This window comes from Panicum virgatum, chromosome 5K, assembly GCF_016808335.1.
Source record: "Panicum virgatum strain AP13 chromosome 5K, P.virgatum_v5, whole genome shotgun sequence".
Classification (NCBI taxonomy): Eukaryota; Viridiplantae; Streptophyta; class Magnoliopsida; order Poales; family Poaceae; genus Panicum; species Panicum virgatum.
Window position 1 is genome coordinate 42,411,048 of NC_053140.1, and position 21,810 is coordinate 42,432,857.

Here is a 21,810-nt window from a genome sequence, read left to right on the forward strand (position 1 = left end):
ACCAGAAGAACCAGAAACTCCGAAGTGCGATTATGCAGAGTTCAGTGGAGCAGGCACGGTATAGGAGAAGCGACATGGGAACGCGAAGACGCTCTAAAGAAGGAGTTTCCCCACCTGTTTAGGAACCAGTCGAATCTCGAGGACGAGATTCATTTTAAGTGGGGTAGGTTTGTAACATCCCGAAAATTGACTAAAATAAATCATGCGCTAATGTTGTGTTTCGTCGTTGAGCTCGAGATCCTTCTAAAACCCTAAACCCAAATTCCGAGATCATTTCTCCTTCCCGAACACCCGTTGTCCCATCCTCCTCTCCGCGCGACGCGCGCGTGGCCGACCGGCCGTAGACCACGCCACGAATCCCGCCTGCTTTCGAGCGACCGTCGCGCGTGGCCGGCCGGGGTCACATCGCGTCGGCGCGAATCCCGCCCCTCCTCTCTCTCCATTTCCCTCTCCTTCCTTCCTTTCCTCCCTCCTTCCCCGAGCGCGGCCCGCACGCCCCCTGGACCCCGCTCCCGGCCGCTGCCCCGCACGCCACGCCACCCCTGCCCAGCTCGGCCGCCACGCCGCGGCCGCCTGCCAGCGCCGGCCCTGCTCCTCGCCACGCTCGCGCGCACACCACGACACCAGCAGCAGCTCGCCACTGCCCACGCCCGTGCGCACGCGCCGCACCCCGCGCACGCGTGCGTGCCCACGCTAGCCGCGCCGCGGCGCGCCGAGCCGTGCACGCCGCGACGCCAGCTGCGCAGCCGTGCCACGCCGCAGCCCGCGCGCTCGCTCCCCTGCGTACACGCGCCCCGCCCCGGCCTGCCAGTGTGCCCGCGCGCACGCACACGGCCTCGGCGCACCGAGCCGCGACGCCGGCCGTCTGCACGCACGGCCGTACCGAGCCACACGCGCACAACACCGGCGACTTCGGCACAGCGTCGCCTGCGCGCGGTCGCCGCCTGCCGAAGCGTCCCATCCTGCCTCGCCGCGCACGCCGTCGCCTGTGCACGTACGACGCCGGCGACCCTAGCACAGCGCCTCCGTTGACGTCGCCACCGCCGCACCCTCGCCTCCACCGCCTTAGCCGCCTATTTAGAGGGTCGAGGAGCACCCCTGAGCTCCACAGCGAGCTTCACCACCCCGTGCCGCCCCTCCCCGAGCTCACTAACACCGCCACCGGAGTAGCCAGCGCCGCCGCCCGCCCGTCTTCCTCCTCGCTCCAATTCACCGCTCCTCTGTTTTCTCCCCAAGAACAGACCTCCCCGTCGATCTCGTCGCCCGGTCCATCTCGGTTCAATTCCTCCTGCGGTGAGCACCTCATGACCCTCCCCTACCAGACCCAACCCACGACCTGCCCCCTCCCTGCTGCCAGCGAGCTCCCCACGACGAGCTCTCGGAGCTGCAGCTATGGCTGCCACGGCTGCCGTAGTCGACCTCCATTTTCTATGCCCGAAGTCGCCAAAGTGGAACCCCCTCACCCTCCTGTCTCTCCCCATACCCTCGGATTAGAGAACGGTGGCCGGAGCCGCCGGCAGCTCGAGCTCGAGCTGCCCAGCCATGGCGTTGCCGCAGCAGAGGAGAACACGAGCTGCTCCGTTCCTCTGACCTTTTAAGCTCGTGTGTATAATCCTTATGGCAAGCCACAGGTGTTGGGCCGTCCAGCCCATATGCACCAGGCAGACTCACGTGGTGCTGCTAATTGAGCACGTCACACACCTAATCTTTTTTCCATTTTCGGAATTATTAAAATAGCCAGCCATTTGTCCCACGTAGCTTTTCCAATTCAACTCCGATTCCATTGATTCTCTCTTCTAAATTCCACCCAACTATTATACCATCATTTTCAGTGACCCTGGTCTCTGTCGAGCTCATTTTTAGAGTAGCACTAACATCTCTAACTAAGCCCTTCTCATTTATAAAGTAATCACCGATTAATCCTAAAGCTCCGGATTTAATCCTTTAACTCGATCGGCTTATCATTTCATGCACCAAATAAACTCTGGTCAACCCGAAACTCTACCATTCCTTTCATAGCATAGTTTTGACCATGCCTTTAGGAATCCACCCAAAAATATTACTCTGTGCTCCATATCTTATGAGTTCCCGATTCGAGCTCAACGATAAATCTTTATTTTCTGTGTATTGATTGTGTTCTTGTTTGTGTGCGCTGTAGACCACGGAGTGAACGAAGGAGAGCCCGTCCACGAGCAGTGCTGTGAGCAGGAGAACGAGGACCAGTTCCGCGACACCGAGCCCGAAGGACAGGACTTCCCTGAAGGCTACGAAGACGGCAAGTTCAATCCCATCCTTTGATGCATGTTTCTGTCCTAGTTTATAAACACAACCCAATGGTCTGTTTTATAAAACTGCATATGTTTTGCTTGCATGAAAACACGGTTGGATAGCCACCCCTTGATTTGTGATGACCATTCCTTGACCACCTAGATTAATGTCTGATTTTGCTTGGACGTTAATCGATATTGGAATGCTTAGAACTTTATTCTTAATGCTATTTATTTTATAAAGAAAATGTGTGCGTGTGGGAAGGGATAAAATGTGGATTTTCGAAAGATGAGTATGGGCGAGATGGACGGCATTTCTGTGTGATTTGCCGATTGGTGTGCTTATGCCGGTGTGGCAGGGCAAAGAAGGGAGATATCCATCTTGTCGCGTCTAAGGACCGAGTTGGTGTGTCATCTCACCTAACTCCATTATCGTGCAAACCACTCGACCGTTGAATGGGCAACGGCGTAGCATAAATCCCACTAGTTGGTGTGATAGCCATCAGGAGAGCTGAGAGCAACGGGTAACTAAGGAGAAGGGATAAGCCCAGAGTGACTTATGCCCGGTTATACCTAAGTGAATGGTCGATGACCCCTTGGTGCACCCCGTGATGGCTAGTCAGGCTTAGCTATGGTGGGTAATGGCTATGTTGGGAGCTACATCGACACGACGGTGTTCGAGTTGTGGTATCCTACTTGTGGGTAAAGTTGCACACCTCTGCAGAGATAAGAATCTATTCGAATAGTCCGTGCCCACGGTATTGGGCGAGTTACGGTGTGGTCACATAACTAGTGTTTCTTTGGGATGGGCTGGTGTGAGTTGTTTTGGAATTGTGTCCGGCAGTTGTGCCGTGTGCTACGACGGACGGGGAGTCCGGTAGCAGTTTAAAATTGGAAACCCCGTGTCACTTCAAAAACTGATTTCTAAAAGGTTTTTCTTTGAAATAAACCCCTGCATAAAATACAGTTTTTCTGCAAATTAAACCGTAAGCTTATCCTTGATTTACCTATGCATATTATTCTGTTATAACTCCCTCCGTGGGTGTGGTTGGACTTGCTGAGTACGTTTGTACTCACCCCACTCTTACTTTTTACAGAAGAAGACCCGGACTTCGTACCAGACGATGCCGAGTAGGGTTATCGTTCTACACCCAACCTTGCCTGTGGAACCGGCCCTGTTGAGATGCCTCCGCTGTCGCAGTACTCTGAGCCCGTAGTAGACCCTATGTGGTTCGCGGTCTGGTGTTATGTCGTAGCCTGGTTAATTATTATTATCATCTGTATCGAGTGTCCGCCAAGGTTTGTAAGGTTTTGAACCATCTGATGTAATAAATGTGGCATCAGCCTTCTGGGACTGATGTTTTGTACCACATTTAAGTCTTCTCTTATGAGGGGACGCTTCACAGAGCATCCCCGCCGCAACACCATGGCGCAGCGGACATGCTCCGCCCAGACACCCATGGCCGCGCCACCACCACACCGCCGCCGAAATCGTAGAGTCGCTGAAGAGTGGGAAGCACCTGGATGCGCAGAATGAAGCCCCAGCACGGCCCCCGCCAGAGCATCGCCGCCGCCGACGCGTCGCCGCCGTCAGCGCCTCCGCCACCGGCCGAGAGCCCCCCACCCCACGCCCACTCCGCGGCCGTTGCGGGCCGATGCCCCGCCGGCGGGCATCTTCAAGCGGCTCGGCGCGGTCGCACCCGCCCGGAACTGCTGAAAGGAGGGGAAAGGGGCCCGCCGCCACCATCATCGCAGGCCGTGTGAGCTTCCCGGCGACCTGCTCGAGCAGCGGCAAGGCGGAGGGAGGCGGCGGGGGCTGGGCGGTGGCTAGGGTTTCCGGCCGCCCGAGTCGCCCTACGCGGGGGCGACGTGAGCGCGGGGGCTGGGTTTGGATAGTAATTTGAATTTAACATGTCTTTGAGAAGTGTTTTTTGAGGGGGTTTCACTTTAGTTTCTTTAGGGGTTGTTAGAGGTGTGGAAGTTGAAACCTCCGAGCTTAGACCAGCTGGGTCCATTTCTAGCTAGCACTGGGCCCAATACGATAAGTAGTACATGCATAGCCGTTAATAAAAAAAAACGCGGCCGGGGGATGAAACGGCCCCACCGTATTTCATTAAGAGGAAGCGACCACGGCTTCTCCGACCGCGGAAAACCCCCGGAACCCTGGCCCATACCCACAGGGGCCATGCTTTGCGGCGAGCACAGCGAGGGGGATTTTTTTACCCCTGCACTGGCTGGCGGAAAATCCGTCCCCAGCCGGGATCGAACCCCGGCCGGCAGGCAGGGGGTGCTACTGAGCGCTGCTAGCCAAGTCGGCTGGCAGGCCGTTCGCGCATAGCCGTTAATGAGAGGTATAAAATCACCATATGGCGCATTAGCTTGCCATGCTGTACCAGATGACTAATCCCGTGCTGATGATGAGCCCGTCGTTATCATATCCCTCGCCCAACAATGATACATTATTCTTCATATATCAAACTGTATGATGATGTTAGCCGCAAAAAAAAAACTGCATGATGATGAACCCGTGCTGACCCGACCACTCGACTCGACCCGCGGAATCATCGGGTCGGCTCTTCGTTCGGTGGCGTTTGTTTGGTCGTACGCGTGCCCGGCGAATGTGGTCGTGGTCTCGTCTCGTAGGATGATACATGCATCCGGGCCCTTGACACGAGCCATCGATCCCAGCTGGAAAAAGAAACCGCAGCGCTCGGGCCCGAGGCCGGCGGCCAGCCGCGGGCGCACGCGCCGCCAGCGTTGATCCTTGAATCTTTTTGGTAGGGCCGGGCAGTGTGATCCGTCGAGGAGCTAGCTGCTACTATAGCGCCGGCTGGCCGGGACAAGAGCGCGTCGGATGGGGACGGGGAACGCGATACCCGGCCTAGCAATTCTGGTGTCTCGTCGGCCGCGACCGCGACAAGGGACGCGATACGATACGATGACGCCCCTGCTGGCGCGTACGGTTCCTAGTCTGGAACATCTGGAAGCCGAGGAACGGTGGTCAAGGCCAGATCAGACCAGGCCACGACCGTGTCAGGTTGGCATACATTTGGCAAAGCTCGGAACGAAAACGCAAGCTCTGCATGCTCCGCTCCCTTGGACCCGCCGGCGGAGGGCTCAAACCCGTCTCGACCGTAACGCATCACGGGACTGATGATGAGCACATAGTTAGTCTTAATTAAGCATCAAAAAAATGCGTGCAACATGGTACTCATAACGGGCCCTTGTACAAGAACACGTACTTCGTACGGCTGATTATTATTTTTGCACGACGCAGAAATTCGTAAGGACGAGTGCGCGCTCCTACATATCATTTCCACGTTTTGAAGAAGAAAAAAAAACACGTTTCGAATTGAAGTTCCAGAATGCGCATATTTTTAAATTGCAACTTTGCAAGTAAATCCTACCGCGCGCGCATGCAAGTCGTCGCGCCCGCCCGAGTCTCTCCCTCTGCCTTGAGTCACGCCTGGGGCCGGTCCGGCTTGGCCCATATACACCTCGGCACACCTCCTCCTGTGCACCATGAAGAAGAGAAGCTCCAGCAGCCTCCAGTCCAATAGTATTTTTTTTCATACCGCTTCAACACTAGTTTCCAGCCATCAGCCAGCCAATAGTATTTTTTTCTCACAGCACTCCAACCACCAGCTCCAGCTCTAGCTCCAGCTCCAGCTCCAGCTCCAGCCCAGCGAAGAGTGAATATGGCTAGCTCAAGGTCGCAGGCGCAAGGGGCATTGGCCATAAACAACTACTAGCTTCTAGCTAGAGTTCTCGTTCGTTTTCATCGCTCATTGGCCACCGCCACAAGTCCAGAACTTCCCCCCTCTCTCTCGCTCGCCGGCGCCCGGCGGCGGTCGATGGGGTTCATGAGCGGCGAGGAGGCGGCGGTGACGCCGGCGCCGGTGGCCGTGTACTGGGTGTACGCGGGCATCTACGAGGCGCTGCTGCGGCACACCACGGTGCTGGACAGGTACAGGCTGCACTCGCGGCGGGAGGAGGAGACCAAGAACATCGCCTCCAGGAAGGACGTCGTCAGGGGCGTGCTCCTGCAGCAGGCCATCCAGGTCGCCATCTCTGTCGCTGTGCTCAAGGTCAGTGTAGTAGAGCTCAACTCTCTCTCCATTGTCGTCGTAAAATTCTCCCAAAGCCAAAGCTTTATACAGTATATATATATGATCGAACTAACACGCAGTCTCCTTCATCCTTGCGTGCCGTTCTTTTATTTCTCCGTGTTTGCATGCATGGGTTGGGTTCGTTGACCAAAAAGGAGCTCGTGTGTTTCCTCGATATGATAGAGCTAGTATTTGACAGGAAATGGTCTTGGTTCAGTAGTAACAGTAGTGGACGGTTTAACATTATCCCAGATGCTAAAACGATCGACGTCTGTCTTCGAAGAACATTTGAAGTAGGACAGGAATTATAAGATGCTAGACGCACTGTAAATTGGGAACATATTAGGTGGAAATCAACTTCTCCATGCAAATTATGATACATTCCCCCGTAAATTATGCACAAGTGTCGTTGGTGCTGTGAATTATGATTGTGTGCGGCGAATTGACTGTTGAAAGAAGATAAAAATATGACGGAACATCGTGTAGTAGTAGTTAAGAGGATGGTAGTTCGGTGGTAGGGATCAGAGTTTAACATTACCCCTGCCCGAATCAGCGATGACGACACGTTTCTCTGGTCAGTCCTGGTGGGCTGACACCAGTTAAAACATGCACTCGTGGGGAGGGAAGATGTTAAAACTGACACAGTGACTGCTCGTGCCCAGTGTGTTCAGCTGCCGCCTGCCGAGCAGGCCGCTAGCTCCAACTCCAAGCCTCCAATTGGTCAAAACCAGGTCAAGCATGGGCTCGCACGAGGTTCCATTCCATCCGCTCAAACAAAGACAACTTAGGCTGCCTTGCATTTGCATTTGCACATTTCGCAGCACATACTGTACATGAACAAGTGAAGAATTTTCCATCTTTACAAATTACTACTCCTATATGTTATCTACATTGACCGCCAGCGTGGGCGTGCCTTGTCCCTGACAACGCCGCGGCCCAAAGCGGCAGAGCCTTTGCCATACTTGGCTGCTGCTCGGCCGCCGCTAGCCCGCTCTCATCCGAATGGTGGCCAAGCCCTGACGAGCATTCAAGCCACCCGCGACCCTTTGCTGCCCGGCCCGCACCGGTGTCTGCGCCGCTGGTCAAGGCAGCTGGTGTCCCCGGCCTCATCAAGTCATGCAGCAGCAGCCAGCAGGTGTACGTGTGCCGTGGGCGGCGCACGGGGCAGCCTTCCATGGCACCGTGCGCGCATCACGAGAGGCCTCCTCCCTGACCGATCGATCGCAATTCCCAACTTGCTTCAATCGCCCGCCACCGACACTGCTCGATGCTCATTTATGCGCTTATGGCCAACAATGGCATGCACACCCTTCGGATTGTGATCTTTTCGGCGTTCTGCATGTGCAGCTGGAGGGGCGTGGTGCCGCGGCCGCCGGCGACGGCGACGGCCGCGCGGCGGCGCCTGAGCCGTTCCTGGTGGCGGCGGCGCGGTTCGGCGTGGCGATGCTGGTGCTGGACGCGTGGCAGTACTTCATGCACCGGCTCATGCACTCGGTGCCGTGCATGTACCGGCGCTTCCACTCGTGGCACCACCGCGTGGCGGCGCCGTACGCGTACGCGGCGCAGTACGGGCACCTCGTGGACGGCGTGCTCACGGAGACGCTCTCGGGCGCCGCCGCGTACCTGGCCTCGGGCATGCCCCCGCGCGCCGCCGCGGCCTTCTTCGCCTTCGCCACCGTCAAGGGCGTCGACGACGACGACCACTGCGGCGTGGCCGCGCCGTGGAACCCCATCCAGGCCGCGTTCCGGAACAACGCCGCCTACCACGACGTGCACCACCAGCGCGGCGGCGGGCGGCGCAACTTCTCCCAGCCCTTCTTCGTGGTCTGGGACCGGCTGCTCGGCACGCACGCGCCCTACGCCCTGCGCCACAGGGACGGCGGCGGGCTCGAGGTCAGGGCCTTCAAACCGGATCCGACGCGCTAGGCGCTAGCAGGCTGGCGCCACGCCACGCCAGGCCAGCAGGGCCGGCCTCGGCTACCGTTTAGTTTTGGCTTGTAGCAGCTGTGTCCTGTGTGTGTGACTCTCTCTAGTGCAGTGGCTGTCCACGTCCACCGTGTCTTGTGTAGCAGTATGTATAGGTATCGCGTACAGAAACAATAATGTAACTGATGGATCCATCCAGCTTGGATTCGTCTTTCTGAATTCTGATGGTAGCCATAGGTCCTGTTTAGTTTAGCTTTTCTGAGACTGGTTTATAAGTTGAGCATGATTTTCTGATGATCGGCGATATGGAGAATCCGCTGTCCGAAAAAAACTAGGCGTTTGGCTGTCCTGATTATTTTTAGGAAATTATCTATTTTGAATGTGAAAAGACTGATATGCCCCTGAAGCGGATAATACTTATTTTAGTTCATTACAATGATATGATGGCAATGATAACAATATTTTTAAAGTTTTAAAGTTTGAGATAGAAATATGGTTTTCCAATTTTGTTAACATTTCATTAAGGTGCAATGTACCACCGTTTTCTGTTCTCTTTACTTTTCCTTTTTTCTTTCTTTTTCTTTTTCCCTTTCTTTTTCCTTCCTCTTCTTTTTCTCGTTTCCTCTTTCCTTTATTCTTAGCCCTGTTTGGTTTTGTAGTGTGCTAGTGAATAGTGATATTTTGACCGCTTATTACGGTGTCAAATAAAATCAGTTTACAAAACCAACTTCAGAACCCCGCGCTAGTGACCCTGAAAAATCTAATGAGGCCCTTGAACGCGCGATTAAAGGATGGTACTGTAGCATCACTGTAGCAAATCATCGATTAATTACCGTCATTACATTCGCCGCGAAGAGTTACATTCATCCTTAAAATTTTTTTGCAAATAGACTCCATTCAGTCCTCGATGCGATAAAGATTCCAGCGCGCATCCAAACAAGGCCCTTCTCTCCCTCTCCGCTCGGTCGCAGCCCACTCGTCCTCCACCAGCAAGTCTCCGGGGTCATCTTCTCCACCACCGGCTGCTTCTCCCATCCGAAGTGGGCGGTGCGGCTCGGGGTGGACGGAGGTGCTGCTGCGGGGTAGCCTGGCCGAAGCGAGGCGGCGGCGCCGCGGCGAAGGATCTCTAGCCGACGCGGAGGATTCGGAGGAGGACGGGTGCGTCTCGGGGTCGAGGGAGGTGCCGCCGCGGGGTGGCCTGGCTGAAGCAAGGCGGCGGCGGTGGATCTCTGGCCAGCGGCGCCGGATTCTGAGGAGGGTGCGGGATGTGCTGAAGACCAGAGGGGCAGAGAAGGAAGGGGAGCCCGATTATTGGAAAAGCGGGGTTGGGGCTGTGGGTGGATAATCAACCGCAGTGGCGGTCCAGATAATCGACTCCAACGCAAAGTGTTTGGCGGGTTTATTCTGCTCAATTCGCTCATAATCCAAGCAAACGCTGTCCCAAACAGGGGCATAGACTAGTGCCTTTTCTGATTAAGTACGGCATACTTGGTGTTAGACTGTTAGCTTAAGGACTGTTAGGAGGAAGCAACTTTCCCCTTTGCAAGACGTGAAAAAACAGATGCAGATAAACTCTTGAGATTCACATTGCAGGAACGGGAACCATGTCGATGACAGCAATACTTGCATCTGACATTAAGTTTTAAACTCAACAGCTAGCAGGCTGAACATACTGCTGCCAGCAGGGCCGGCAGACCTAGCGGCGCCCCCATGTACATGAAAAAACGCAGTACATGCCTTTCGCCAGGGGCGAGCGGGCGGGGCTCTAGAGCCTGCCCGGGTGGTCCAGGTGGTCGCTGCAGTTGGTCGACGGCACGGCGGAGAGCTCCAGCTTCCCCGTCCACTCCTCTCCGGGCTTCAGCGTGATGGCTCGCTCCACCGCGGCGGCGTCAACGCAGAGCATCTGCTTGTACTCGTCGTCGCCGAAGTCCGCCATCGTCTTCGACTTCTTCTCCCAGGGGTTCCACACAACTGAATGCAGAGGGCCAGAGCAAGAACCCGATTACGAAACTTCGTCTGTTCATTGTTTGGCGTTGCAGTAAAAGCAGATCATGCATCTTACCAATATCAGGGAGCCCCTCTTTGCGTACGATGAATGTGCGTTTCTTTTCATGGTCAAGAACAGCAATTACGCCTGGGGAGCCAACATAGACTCGATCAACCTGCAGATTAGTACCCTCTTCAGATTTAAATATCCCAAATGGAGAAAATTAACAAGAGTGACATCAGCAACATGTAAAAAAGAATAAGCACACTTTTGACGACCTGAGCTTCAAGTACTAGCTACTAGTAAACTTTTAAGGCTCGAAAGTAATTAATGAGAGCGACATTATTACATCGACATCATGCGAAAAGAATATGCAACACTCGGGGAAATCTTTACAATAAGGAATTGATGCGCAAATCCATGGATGCAATTGTAGCCATCGAGCCAAATGGTACAGTGGCAAGCTTTCTCACAAATGAACTCATCCTTGTAGCTGAACGCATATATCAAAGTAGAAGAAGGTACCTCTGCTTCAAACGTTATAGCATCTCCTTGCTCGGTAAACCGTTCTCGCTGGTTAAGGTTGTCAAGATAATCAAGGGTCTCCAAACCTTCTATCCTCACTTCACTGGGATAAAGACGCAGCACATCAACATCTGTATAACATCGTATGGAAAACAGAATGGTTCTTGTACTGTTCTACTGATTGTGAAAGGGTGTTAGGCGCAGCCGTGCAGCTCAAAATGAGATTTGGTGGCATTAAGGCCCAAGCTAGAAGCATGCATTTCTTCATGGTAAAACCAACATATCATATTTCTCGATCCAATCAAGTTCAATTCGTGGATTTAGACACTTTAGGCAAGGTAAACTGACCAACTTGGTGACCCAATGAGACTTTGTCCAATTCATGTTGGTTCATTTTGAATTTTTATGGATTTTGTTATTTTACAGCACAAATCTCACTTTTAAATAAAAAAGAAGGTGAAAAAACATTTTTTTTTAGACAAAAGGTTTCCCCCGCTTTATTACCAGAACAAAGCGTACAAAAGAGTTCAAGTGAGCTAGAACAGCGTGCAAGGCGCGCCCGCACAACCAGAAGGCTCAAAATTCGGGCCAAGGTGAAAAAACATAGCATCAAGTTAAGCACATAACAAGGAACTCAGTGGAATTAGAAAGAATCAACCATCCAAATTATGCCATACCTGATGTCAGAAACAGAAAGATATGTATGATAAGCAAATGCGAAACTGAATGGCTTCCCATTAACATTCCTGACACGTGATATCAGTGAAAGGTCTCCATCCGTTGAAAGTGAAACTCTGAGACGTAACTCAAAACTGTAATACAAATTCAAACCAAATCAGATAAAACATCTATATTCAAACGGACTCACATTTTCACTTAAAGCATTCGCTTAATTGTTAAAGATTGATTTACACTAGCAAAAGGGCACATAGTTTCATCAGACAGGCACGCTTGCTAAGACAACCATTAATGTCCCTTGTCTATGAACTCGCAGAAATCAAACATATTACTTTATCACAGAACTAAGTAACTTAGCTTTGAGTAGATGCACTCAATTATTGTGCATAGAGCATCCCATCTAGAACACGACAGGTGTAGCCTGCTCAGATTCCCTTTTTTAAGCAAAACATGCACATGGAATTGAATCATGGATGAAGCATCATGCGTTTGAGTTTATTTTAAATCTTTGATTAAGAAAAGCAAAAAAGAATAGGAGCTTCCCTAATTTATTCCCCAATTGCAATTCTATTATATACATAATGAAAAACTGAAACAGAGCCAGGTTCTGACAAATCAAAATCATTTGCAAGATTTTCCACAGGGGCACATACCCTGAGCTATTCAACCAACAACCTCCCTTCATTTTCAGACCGCGGAGTTGATATGACTTTGACATTTGCTTAGATTTAACGGTACCAAAAAGTTCATATACACAATTCAAATGCAACCATGTCAAAGTAATTGTCATCATACCAGTGTGGCCAGCACTTTAGGTCATCTTCAGATGGCTTTAGCAGAAGGTCAACAGAAGCTTTGTTGTTGTTGTTATCACCATAATTTAGTGGTGGAGCCTCTTCATCTATTGTCCATATCTTGTTCCTTGCAAATCCATGCTGCTCCAATGTTCCACAGTTTCCAAACTGCAAAGTTAAAATATTCAAAACATTTAGTACTCTCCTCACTTCAAAAGCAAATTTGCATGAACGTTTAATATTGTCCTCACTTGGAAATGTCAAAGTTTTGCAATGTCTATTACAAAAATAGTGTGGACAGATATACTGCAATACCTGTGGGAAGCAAATTGGAATTCCACCACGTGTCGCTCTTGGCGGCTTGAAGATCGCCTGTATGCGAGAAAAATAGCAAAAGTAAGCATGCGGTAACTTATCGTTCTCTCAGCAGGGGGCATCAGGTTCGGTGAGAAATTTTAGTGTACAAACCACAATTACAGAGCAGAAAATGCCTGCAGTCGCAAAAAAAAAAGAGCAGAAAATGTCTGCCACAATTACAAAGGGTACAGATAACTAATCCAATGGAAGCGACTGATTCTGAAATATTCAAAATAAATTTCCCAATCTGCCATAGAGAGTGAATCAATGATTAGGCCTTGCCTTCGTCCAATCACATAAACTAACTACATATTTGGAGTGAATCGATGATCATGTAGTAGAAGTATTTAATCAACACTAATTCGATTTTCTAATGTCATTAAATTGTAAACGCTGATAAAAAAAATTGTTGCAGAACACTCAAAATGAATATTTATGAGAACAGTAATCAGAGGGTGAGTGAGTCCACAATTGGTCACAGTGAGCTCACCTTGCTGCTGGTGAAGAGGAGCTCCTCGCCGCGGTCGTTCCTCCACGAGACGACCTGCCCGCCGTGCAGGCAGACCTGCTCCCACAACCGAACGGCCGCATCAGACAGGCCACGTTCCTCGCGGGACCGGGAAATGCCGAGCCGATCGCCCGCCGGAAACCGCAAACGGAAATCTGGGGCAGAAGCGGACTCACCCGGACGGAGGCCCCCCTCGGCGACCGGATCGCGACCTGGTCGGCGCCGTTCCAGTCCTTGGTCACCTCGAAGCCGGGCCGCTGCTCGGAGCAATGCCCCATGCTCATCAACCGGAGCACACGAGCGAGAGAGCGAGCGCCCGGGGCACGAGCAGAGCTACAACCACCTACCAACCTAGTACTCCCCCCCGCTGCAGTACTAGTCTGCCTCCAGCGCTACCACCGCCCCAACGACGCGCCGGAGACGACAGCAACGGCAGCAGGGGTCGCCATTGGAACAGCTCGGATGTTACGGCTCGCTCCCCTCCAGGCCTCCACAATGCCTCCCTTGTGCGCGAGAGGAAAAAGGAAAGCGAAAGGCTAAGCCCAAATCTCGTGACACCTACAGGAGCAGAGCAGCGCAAAGTGCCGCGGCTTTTTTTTTCTCCTTTTTTTCTCCCGCCGCGCACCACCAACCACCGCTGCCACCACCGCCACCGGCGCCCCCGCGCAAGAGAGATCAACGGACCCGTCCACGCCCGCGCGGCGGCAGCAGCTAGCGCTAGCAGAGGCAGAGCAAGGAGGCTGAGCTGGTGGTGGCGGTGGGAGGAGGAGCAGGGGGCAGGGGCAGGGGCAGGGGAATGGTCGTGGCACGGGAGGGAGATCTGCCCCGTCCTCCTTCCTCTGGCAAAAGGCGGCACGCACATGGCGGGGTGGCGTGGCGAGAGCGCATCATGGGAGCGACCTCGGCGTTGCCACGGGACGGGCGGGGGGCCAAGGATCCGAGGGAACAGCTGGAATCCGAGAAGCGCGGGGGTGGGTTGGGCGGTGTGGTGGGCCAGTGGAGCGGGACGGGGAAGCGAGAAGACCCGCACGCATCCGAGAGGAAGAAGGGATGGATAGCTGAGTCCGCGCGGGCCACCGGCTCGGTGGCGCACGGGAGGGCAGCAGGCAGCAGCGAGGGCAGAGGGGTACAGCGGCGCCGCATGCCCTGAGACGCGGACACGTGGCATGTGGCCGTGCATGCTCGAATTGCCCACGGGCACGGCTCCATGAGCTCGAAAACCGTCGCCACGTCCAACAGAGCAGTGTGGCATGGCAAATAACTTTGCTACACTTAGCGTTCGATCCAGAAGTGTAACATCTCAAAAATTCACTCAAATAAATTACTCACTAAAAATAATTTTTAAAATATTTTCATCGCCGAGCTCGAATTTTTTCCGGCGATTCGTCGCCCTGACACCAAACCCAATTTCCGTTCCGACACCGAAAACAATCGCCGTATAAACTTTTTCCGTTCTCCTCGTTTCTCGGGCGCGTCGCTTCTCGTCGACGCCACGCCCGGCTCGCGATCGGCGCCGCGAATCCCGCCGACGCATCCTTTTTTTCCCCTTATCCTCTTTTCCTTTTTCTCTTTTTCTTCTTTTTCTTTTCCGTTCTCCTTTCTTCCTTCCTCTCCTTCTTCCCTGTGCACCCACGCTGCTCACGCACAGCTCCCCTGTATGTCCACGCGAACGCGCTCCACGAGCCCGGATGCTCGCCGCGCTGCCCGTCGTCAAGCACAGCGCCACCTCCCCCGCTACGCGCCACTTTCCAAGCCGTCCCGTCACCCTGTGCCGCCTCGCTGCTCGCGCCGCCGCACCGCGACGCTCCGAGCGCCATTAATGGCCGTGAGATGCCCGCCGGCCAGCCAGCCATCGTGCCCCCTTCCTCCACCGCCTTCCAGCGCCTATAAATAGGCCCTCGCGCAGCCCTCGACCACCACAAGCCGCCCAGCCACCGCGCGCCTCCCCTCCAGCCCCGCAGTGCTGCCACCAGGACCGCCGCCAGTGACCTCCACTCGCCGCAATAGCCCGCCCTCCACAGGCTGCCCCAGTCCAAGGTGAGGAGGGGAATCGGTGTAACAGAACGGCCCAGTGGGCCGGTGGGCCGCGCGGTTACTGTAGCGATGCTACTGTAGCACCGCGGGCAGTGCCCTTTAGTCCCAAACTGAGAAGCGAGAGGGAATTGGACCAGCTTAAATACCAGGCCCAGGGAAGCTAAATAACTCCGGTTGCAACCTTTTGCGCGAAGCGAGGACGAAAGCGCAAGAGAGTTATTTAGCATGTGTGGTTTACTCAACGTGCAGAGTAGATCTTAGCCGTTATCCCAGGACAGGTCGTTACAATCGGACCCCCTCGCTCTCCTCTTCATTTTCCCCCTCTTCCCGGCCGCCGCCGTGCCCCGGAGCACCGGATCCCATGGCGCCCCCCTCCTCCCCCTCCTCTGTTTCTCTCGAGGGAAGGGACGTGAGGAAGAAGAAGGGGCGATTTTGCCCCTAGCCCCCTCCTTTATTCCCTTTTCTTTTGAGAACCCTCCCACCTCTCTTTAGCCCTTTTCCAAGAAAGCCATTTCCTTCTTCCTTTTTAGGAATAGATCCCTCCACCATACAAAACTATTTATTGTTAGACCCCTGCCCCTTTCCTAGAGTGACCCTAATATTTCTAGAAATACTAATTAAGCCCCTGTCATCTCAAAAGTATTTACGAATAAGCCCCGGATCCTTATTTAACCCTAAACCCCTCTCCGATCTATTATTTCATGTGCCAAAAATCCTCCAATCACCTCGAAACTTTACCACGTCATTTCTAATATAGTTTTGGCCGTGCCATTAGAGAATCACCCGAAAATATTATTTCTATCTCCATATCTTAATTTTCTCTGATTCGAGCTCGAAGATAAAACCTTTATTCTTTCTATTTATTGTGTATTTGTTTGTGCGTGCCGTAGATACCATTGTGAACGATGGAGAACCCGTCGAGGAGTTCGCCGAGCAGTACCGCGAGCCGGAGCCTGAAGAAACGTACTGCGAGCAGGAACCCCCGGAAGGATTCGAAGACGGCAAGTTCAATCTCATCCTTTGATTGCATACTTTGACCCAGGTTTATAAACACAACTTATTGGCCTGTTTTACTAAATTGCATATGCTTTGACTGCTGAAAATATGGTTGGATAGCCACCCCTTGATTTGTTATAACCATTCCTTGACCACCTAGATTAATATTTAAATATGATTTATTCTATTTGGATGTTAATCGCTGCTAGAACGCCACTTAGTACCCTGTGCTTATTTCCTTACACTTAAAATATGGTACACCATGTTTTATAAAAAAAGAAAATGCGTGAGTTTGTGAAAAAGGGAAAGATGGGGTATTTAAAAAAATAAAGAAAAGGATGATAAGACGGGATGGATGAATGGCATTCCCTGGGTGGATTGTCATACGTTGGAGGCTCGTACCGTCGTGGTAGAGCAAGAAGGTTGGAGATATCCATCCTGTCACAATTAAGGACCGAGTTAATGTGTCATCTTGCCTAACTCAACTATCGTGCAAACCACTCGACCGTTGTGTATGGCAATGGCTTAGCATGAACCCCACTAGTTAGTCTGATAGCCATTATGAGAGTTGAGATCAATGGGTGACCAAGGAGAAGGGATAAGGCCGTGGTGGCTTATGCCCTGGTTAAACCTCAGTGACAGGTCAATGGCCTCTTGGTGGAGTCCGTGTTGGCTAGTCAGGTCTGGCTAAGGTGGGTAATGGCGTTGTTGGGATCTGCACCGACACTAAAGTGATCGTGCTGTGGTACCCCACTTGTGGGTAAAGTTGCACACTTCTGTAGAGTTTAAAACCTATTCGAATAGCCGTGCCCACGGTATTGGGCGAGTTACAGTTTAATCACATAACTAGAATTTTCTTCAGGGAACGGATGGGTTGGCGTGAGTTGTTTTGGAAGGTGTCCGGCAGTTGTGCCGTAAGATACTGCGGATGAGGAGTTCGGTTGCATTAAAACTTGGATCCTTTGTGTAGGATCACCCCACCCCAATATTCGGTAAAGTGAAGAACTGCTTTAAGAAAACTCTTTTAAAAAATAAACTCTTGCATGTGTAAAATCTAGCTTTACCACAAATAAACCTCAGTCTTATCCTTGATATATTCTGTGCATATCTGTGTTATCCCCCCTCCGTGGATGGGGTTGGACTTGTTGAGTACTTTTGTACTCACCCGATATATATTTGTGGTTTTTCTTCAGAAGAAGTTCCGGACTTCGCTGTTGAAGACGTTGAGTAGAGATTACGTCCGCACCCAACCTTGCCTGTGGTTTGGGGTCTCCACAGGAAGCTTCCAATGGCGCAAGACTCTAATGTTATGTTAGATTTTGTTCACATTTTAGTTTGGCTTGTAGTACTTATGTTGTCCCTTGTGATAGTGGTGCTTCAGTGCCCACTACCTCGACGGTTTGTACGGTAATGAACCATCTGATTTAATAAATATGTTATCAGTCTTCTGGGACTGATATTTGTATCACATTTAAGTCACATCTTATGAGGGGACACTTCGGGTGGTATCAGAGCTGTAGGTTTGCCGTAGGACGTGACCCTTAGGACCGAGGACCTTTTCTAAACCTTTTCCCCTAGAGTTTTCCCTGCTTAGCCCATCTTTACACCCAGCACTTACCTTTGGCCTTTGCCTGGTTCCAGATGGCTGACGACGAATGGAGTGGCGGAATCTGCCCCGCAGAGCCTGGCCTCCCTAAGTTGTTGCTTCTTAGCCTGGAACGCATCGGAGTCATGAACCCACCGGAGTATGTTTACCGGGTGTACGACTCCAGAGGCACCCTTTGGTGCGACATGATGATCTTCGTGGGAAAAAGCACCCGCTATCCTGACGTGGACCCCTAGTTCATCTCCACCACTGGCTTTTGCTTCCCAGACACCTATCGAAAGGCCGCCCAAAAAGCCCTGCGACGTCTGCGTGTGGTTTACAAGCATCATCTTTAGCGGACTCCTATGGGATTCTTCCCACCTACTAGAGGGAGAGGACGCTCATGGATTGCCCAGATGAGAACTTGGGAGAGAAGAAGAAGAATTAGAAGATACGGTCTCCCACCTATCCATCTACCTCACCGGCTTGGACCAACTCTACAAAGAACAGGCGGCACAACTGAAGCACCAAATCAGCAGGGAAGAAAAGGCAATCTAAGATATGGAAGTACAACGGATAAGAGCCATACGAGCCGAGAACTCCCTAGCCGCTCTCCAAGCCCAATGGCAAAACCAGGAGGCGCCCAGGACAAAAGCCGGGATGTTAGAAGAAGAACCCGAAAAAATTCATTGGGATAAGGATACTCAGACCAAGGATGAAGAGCACTGTCTTCCACCGAAGAAGCGCCGCACCTGGGTTGAGGAAGCATCCCCATGAGTAGAGAATAGTATGTCTAGGCTAGAACCGCTATCCTAATAATGTACCCATGAACCATGTACCCAACCTTGTGATGAAATAAGAACCGTCTACTCCCTTTTGTACCCAAGTACTTATGCAAAGCTTGTTCACCCTATCTTTGTTTTCAGATGGCTGAGGAAGGATGGACCCAGGGCATTTGCCAAGCTGCACCTGGCTTCCCCAGCCTTTTGATCAATTCCCTATAGAACCTTGGCATTACGGAACGCCCAAGGTACTATAGCAGGGAGTACGAGCACCAAGGTACCCTCCGCTGCAGGGTGATCCTGGTCATCACCAAAAGTAATTGCTACCCCGACATCCAGCCATGGCGAGTGACCTCCATGGGGTTTAGGTACCAAGATACCTATCTCTTGGTCGTCAGGAAGGCGCTCCGTTATTTGTGCTGGATTTTTGAAGGACACCTCGGCCCCACACCAATGAGGTTCTTTCCCCCGGCCATCAGAAACCCAGTTTGGGAGGCTCGCATGAGAAGCCTGGAACGGCGCCGCCATGAAGAGGACCCCTTCCTATACCAAGTGACTACTTACCTAGCCTCCTTGAATCAGCTCTTTGACAAGCAAGCCAGCATCCTAAGGGAGCAGACCCATCGGGCCGAGCAAGCAGAGCTCGCGGTAAGAATACATCAGATCCGGGTGGCTCAAGCTGAGGCAAGAGCCGCAGTCGCGGTCAGTAGCGAAGCAGTTGCCCAGGAGAACCTCAGGCAGGCCCGGGACCAGCGTATGTAAGAATGGACCAAAAGTGGAACGCCAGTCCCGGCAATTGGGGAAAACTATGTCACCAGCTCCACCAGCACCTCAGGCTCCACGGCAGGCAGGACAGCAGGGGCGCCCAGCCCAACCCAGGGCGCCACGACAGGGGAAGGTGAACCACGTGACGGCCGAGTCAGTGGCCGAGGCTCCTAACGTTGTTATTGGTACGTTCATGGTCAACTCTCATCCAGCTACAGTGCTTTTCGATACCGGTGCTACTCATTCTTTCATTTCCAAGTCATTTGCCGAGCAGCATCGTATACCCGTTTCTTGTATGAGGACATCTATGGTAGTTACCTCACCTGGGGGCCAGATACACACATGCTCTATATGCTCCAGAGTTAGTATTGTCATAAGGGGGTAGAATTCCGCACTGGTTTGATCGTCATTGATTCCTCGGGGATAGATGTGATTTTGGGCATGGAGACCCTTACCAGATTGGGAGTCCGTATTGATTGCGCTCATCGGACAGTTCACTTGTCAGCATCTGATGGCCAAGAGGTGACAGTCAGTGCTACAGAGCCTTCTGGTTTTCTACATCAGATGGAGACTAGATCCACGGATGGTATTCGCGTGGTGTCTGAATTCCCGGATGTCTTTCCGGAGGACTTGCCAGAAGAAGGAAGAGGAGTTGATGAAGACATATCCGAATCTCTTTGCTAGCCAGCCCAGAATCTCGGGACGAGATTCCTGTAAGGGGGTAGGATTTGTAACACCCTAATTTAAATTTCCAAATTAAATAATAAATTTAATTGGTTTTATTTAATTTTTTTAAGGATTTAATTTGCTTAGCCTTGCATCTATAATTTATTTTTGCTTCATAAAGTAATTAAAATTTACTTTAGGGCAAACTTGTTTGTGCATTCATGCTGGTGCGTGAGTTTTATATGGTTGAGTGGTAGGGTTTGAATTCAAATTTGAATTTGAATTCAATTAGTTTGAGTGGTTTTGAAAAAGAAAAGAGGAAGAAAAGGAGAAGAAGCAAATCCAGCCCAGCAGCCCGTGCTCCAGCCCAAACTCAGAAACCGGCCCAGCCCGTTTTTCCCCTCTCCTTTCCCCGTCGGCCCGATCTCACTCTTCCTGTTCGGCCCAGACCGCAGCAGCTTGGCCCAGCAAGCAGCCCGCGGCGCCCTTTCCTCCTTCCCTGTTGGATCGGCCCAGCAGAACCCCACGCGCGGCCCGCTCCCTTCGCTCGCGCTCAGCCCACCATCCGCTCGCCCGTTAGCTGCTCGCCCTCCTCCGTCGCTGCCCGGCCTGGCCCACCTGTCGGCTCCGTCGTCCCCGCCGCGACGCCCGTGCTGAACAGACTCATCGTGATCTCCGCGCTACGCCCGCGTTCCTAGCACGCACGCCTAGGTCCGCCGGCCTATAAATAGAGTCCGCACCCCTCCCTGAACCCTACTTTCCACCGCAGCCGCCAACCCCAACACTAGCGCCTCCACCCTTGCTTCTACTCGGAGCAGAACACCCCGCCGCCGCGGCCACGCCGCTCCGCCGCACCCCAGCCCCACCGGAGCGGCGCAACAGCCTCGCCTTGACTCCAGTAACCTTTCCGAGCATACTGCCTCAACCCTAGTCCAAGCTCTCGCCGGAATCGAGTTCGGACCTCGCCGCGGGTGAGCTTCACCGCCATCGCAATTCCTTTCCGCCATCGAGGTCCAGGCTTCCCTGACCCCATGTGATCTCTCACAGGACCTATGCGGACCTCCCCAGTGGATCAGCAGGCCCGGACCCTCCCTGGAGTGGCCCCGTTCCCTGCGCTTTGCCGCCTCGCCGAGCTCGGAGCCGCCGCGACGCCGCCGCAGGACCTCTGCACCGCCGCTCCCCCTGCACATCTCCTGCGCGTTGCGCAGAGGTAAAGCACCTTCCCATGCCCTTTTTACCCCTTGTTTCCCCTCTGATCGGCGCGCAATCGCACGCCGGTGAGCCCGTAGCCACGCAACGCCGCCCGGCGCTGCTGCGTGCCACGCCAGAGCCCCCACGCGCCCCTAGTGCACCCGGTTGAGTTCGCCATCGCGCACACTCGCTCCCAGACCTGAACACGAGCCGAAACGGTCCCGGGAACACCGTTTCGGTGAAGTCCGGCAACGCTCCGCCGCGGACACCACACACCGGCGACCCGCACCACCGCAACCCTCGCCTCGCATCCTGAACCACCGGATCGGCATCCGACGGCTGCGATCTGATAGGGCCGAGGTCAACCAGACCAGAAAATGGTCAGCGCCAGTAGATTTTGCTAAAGAGCCCCTGGCTTTTCCATGATTTAACCCGCGGTCCTAACCAGTGTAAAAGTAATTACATCCAGGCCCAGTTTTTAACGCTTAGACCCCCGAACTTCTTTAAAATGGAACCCGCAGTCCACCAGGCCGTTGTCCTTGGTCTTTTTGCATGCTACCCCCTGTGTCCACCCTTTAATTATGTATAGGTCCCTGGTTTTTGCAGAAAAACCCCAGAAACTTAGTTTTTCTTGCAGAAA

At 52.8% G+C, this 21,810-nt stretch overlaps 2 protein-coding genes across 2 annotated transcripts; one reads left to right on the forward strand and one right to left on the reverse strand.

The window, feature by feature from the left end:
- Positions 1-6,027: 6,027 nt before the first annotated feature.
- On the forward strand, positions 6,028-8,598 carry LOC120710052 (sphinganine C4-monooxygenase 1-like). The gene is made up of 2 exons (XM_039995694.1): positions 6,028-6,355; positions 7,724-8,598. The coding sequence occupies exons 1-2, from the start codon at positions 6,122-6,124 to the stop codon at positions 8,300-8,302; spliced, it is 813 nt and encodes a 270-aa protein (XP_039851628.1). The 5' UTR covers positions 6,028-6,121; the 3' UTR covers positions 8,303-8,598.
- Positions 8,599-9,864: 1,266 nt separating this feature from the next.
- LOC120710053 (putative glucose-6-phosphate 1-epimerase) lies at positions 9,865-14,162 on the reverse strand. The gene is made up of 8 exons (XM_039995695.1): positions 13,328-14,162; positions 13,134-13,208; positions 12,602-12,658; positions 12,288-12,454; positions 11,492-11,626; positions 10,815-10,917; positions 10,365-10,464; positions 9,865-10,273 (listed from the first exon to the last, which is right to left on the reverse strand). The coding sequence occupies exons 1-8, from the start codon at positions 13,433-13,435 to the stop codon at positions 10,068-10,070; spliced, it is 951 nt and encodes a 316-aa protein (XP_039851629.1). The 5' UTR covers positions 13,436-14,162; the 3' UTR covers positions 9,865-10,067.
- Between the last annotated feature and the right edge of the window lie 7,648 nt (positions 14,163-21,810).

Coding starts and splice junctions, on each gene's coding strand:
- LOC120710052 (XM_039995694.1), top strand. CDS start 6,122: ATGGGGTTCATGAGCGGCGAGGAGGCGGCGGTGACGCCGGCGCCGGTG. Junction 6,356..7,723: donor TCTCTGTCGCTGTGCTCAAG/GTCAGTGTAGTA, acceptor CTGCATGTGCAG/CTGGAGGGGCGTGGTGCCGC.
- LOC120710053 (XM_039995695.1), bottom strand. CDS start 13,435: ATGAGCATGGGGCATTGCTCCGAGCAGCGGCCCGGCTTCGAGGTGACC. Junction 12,659..13,133: donor TCCTCTTCACCAGCAGCAAG/GTGAGCTCACTG, acceptor TCTCGCATACAG/GCGATCTTCAAGCCGCCAAG. Junction 10,274..10,364: donor AGAGGGGCTCCCTGATATTG/GTAAGATGCATG, acceptor CTCTGCATTCAG/TTGTGTGGAACCCCTGGGAG.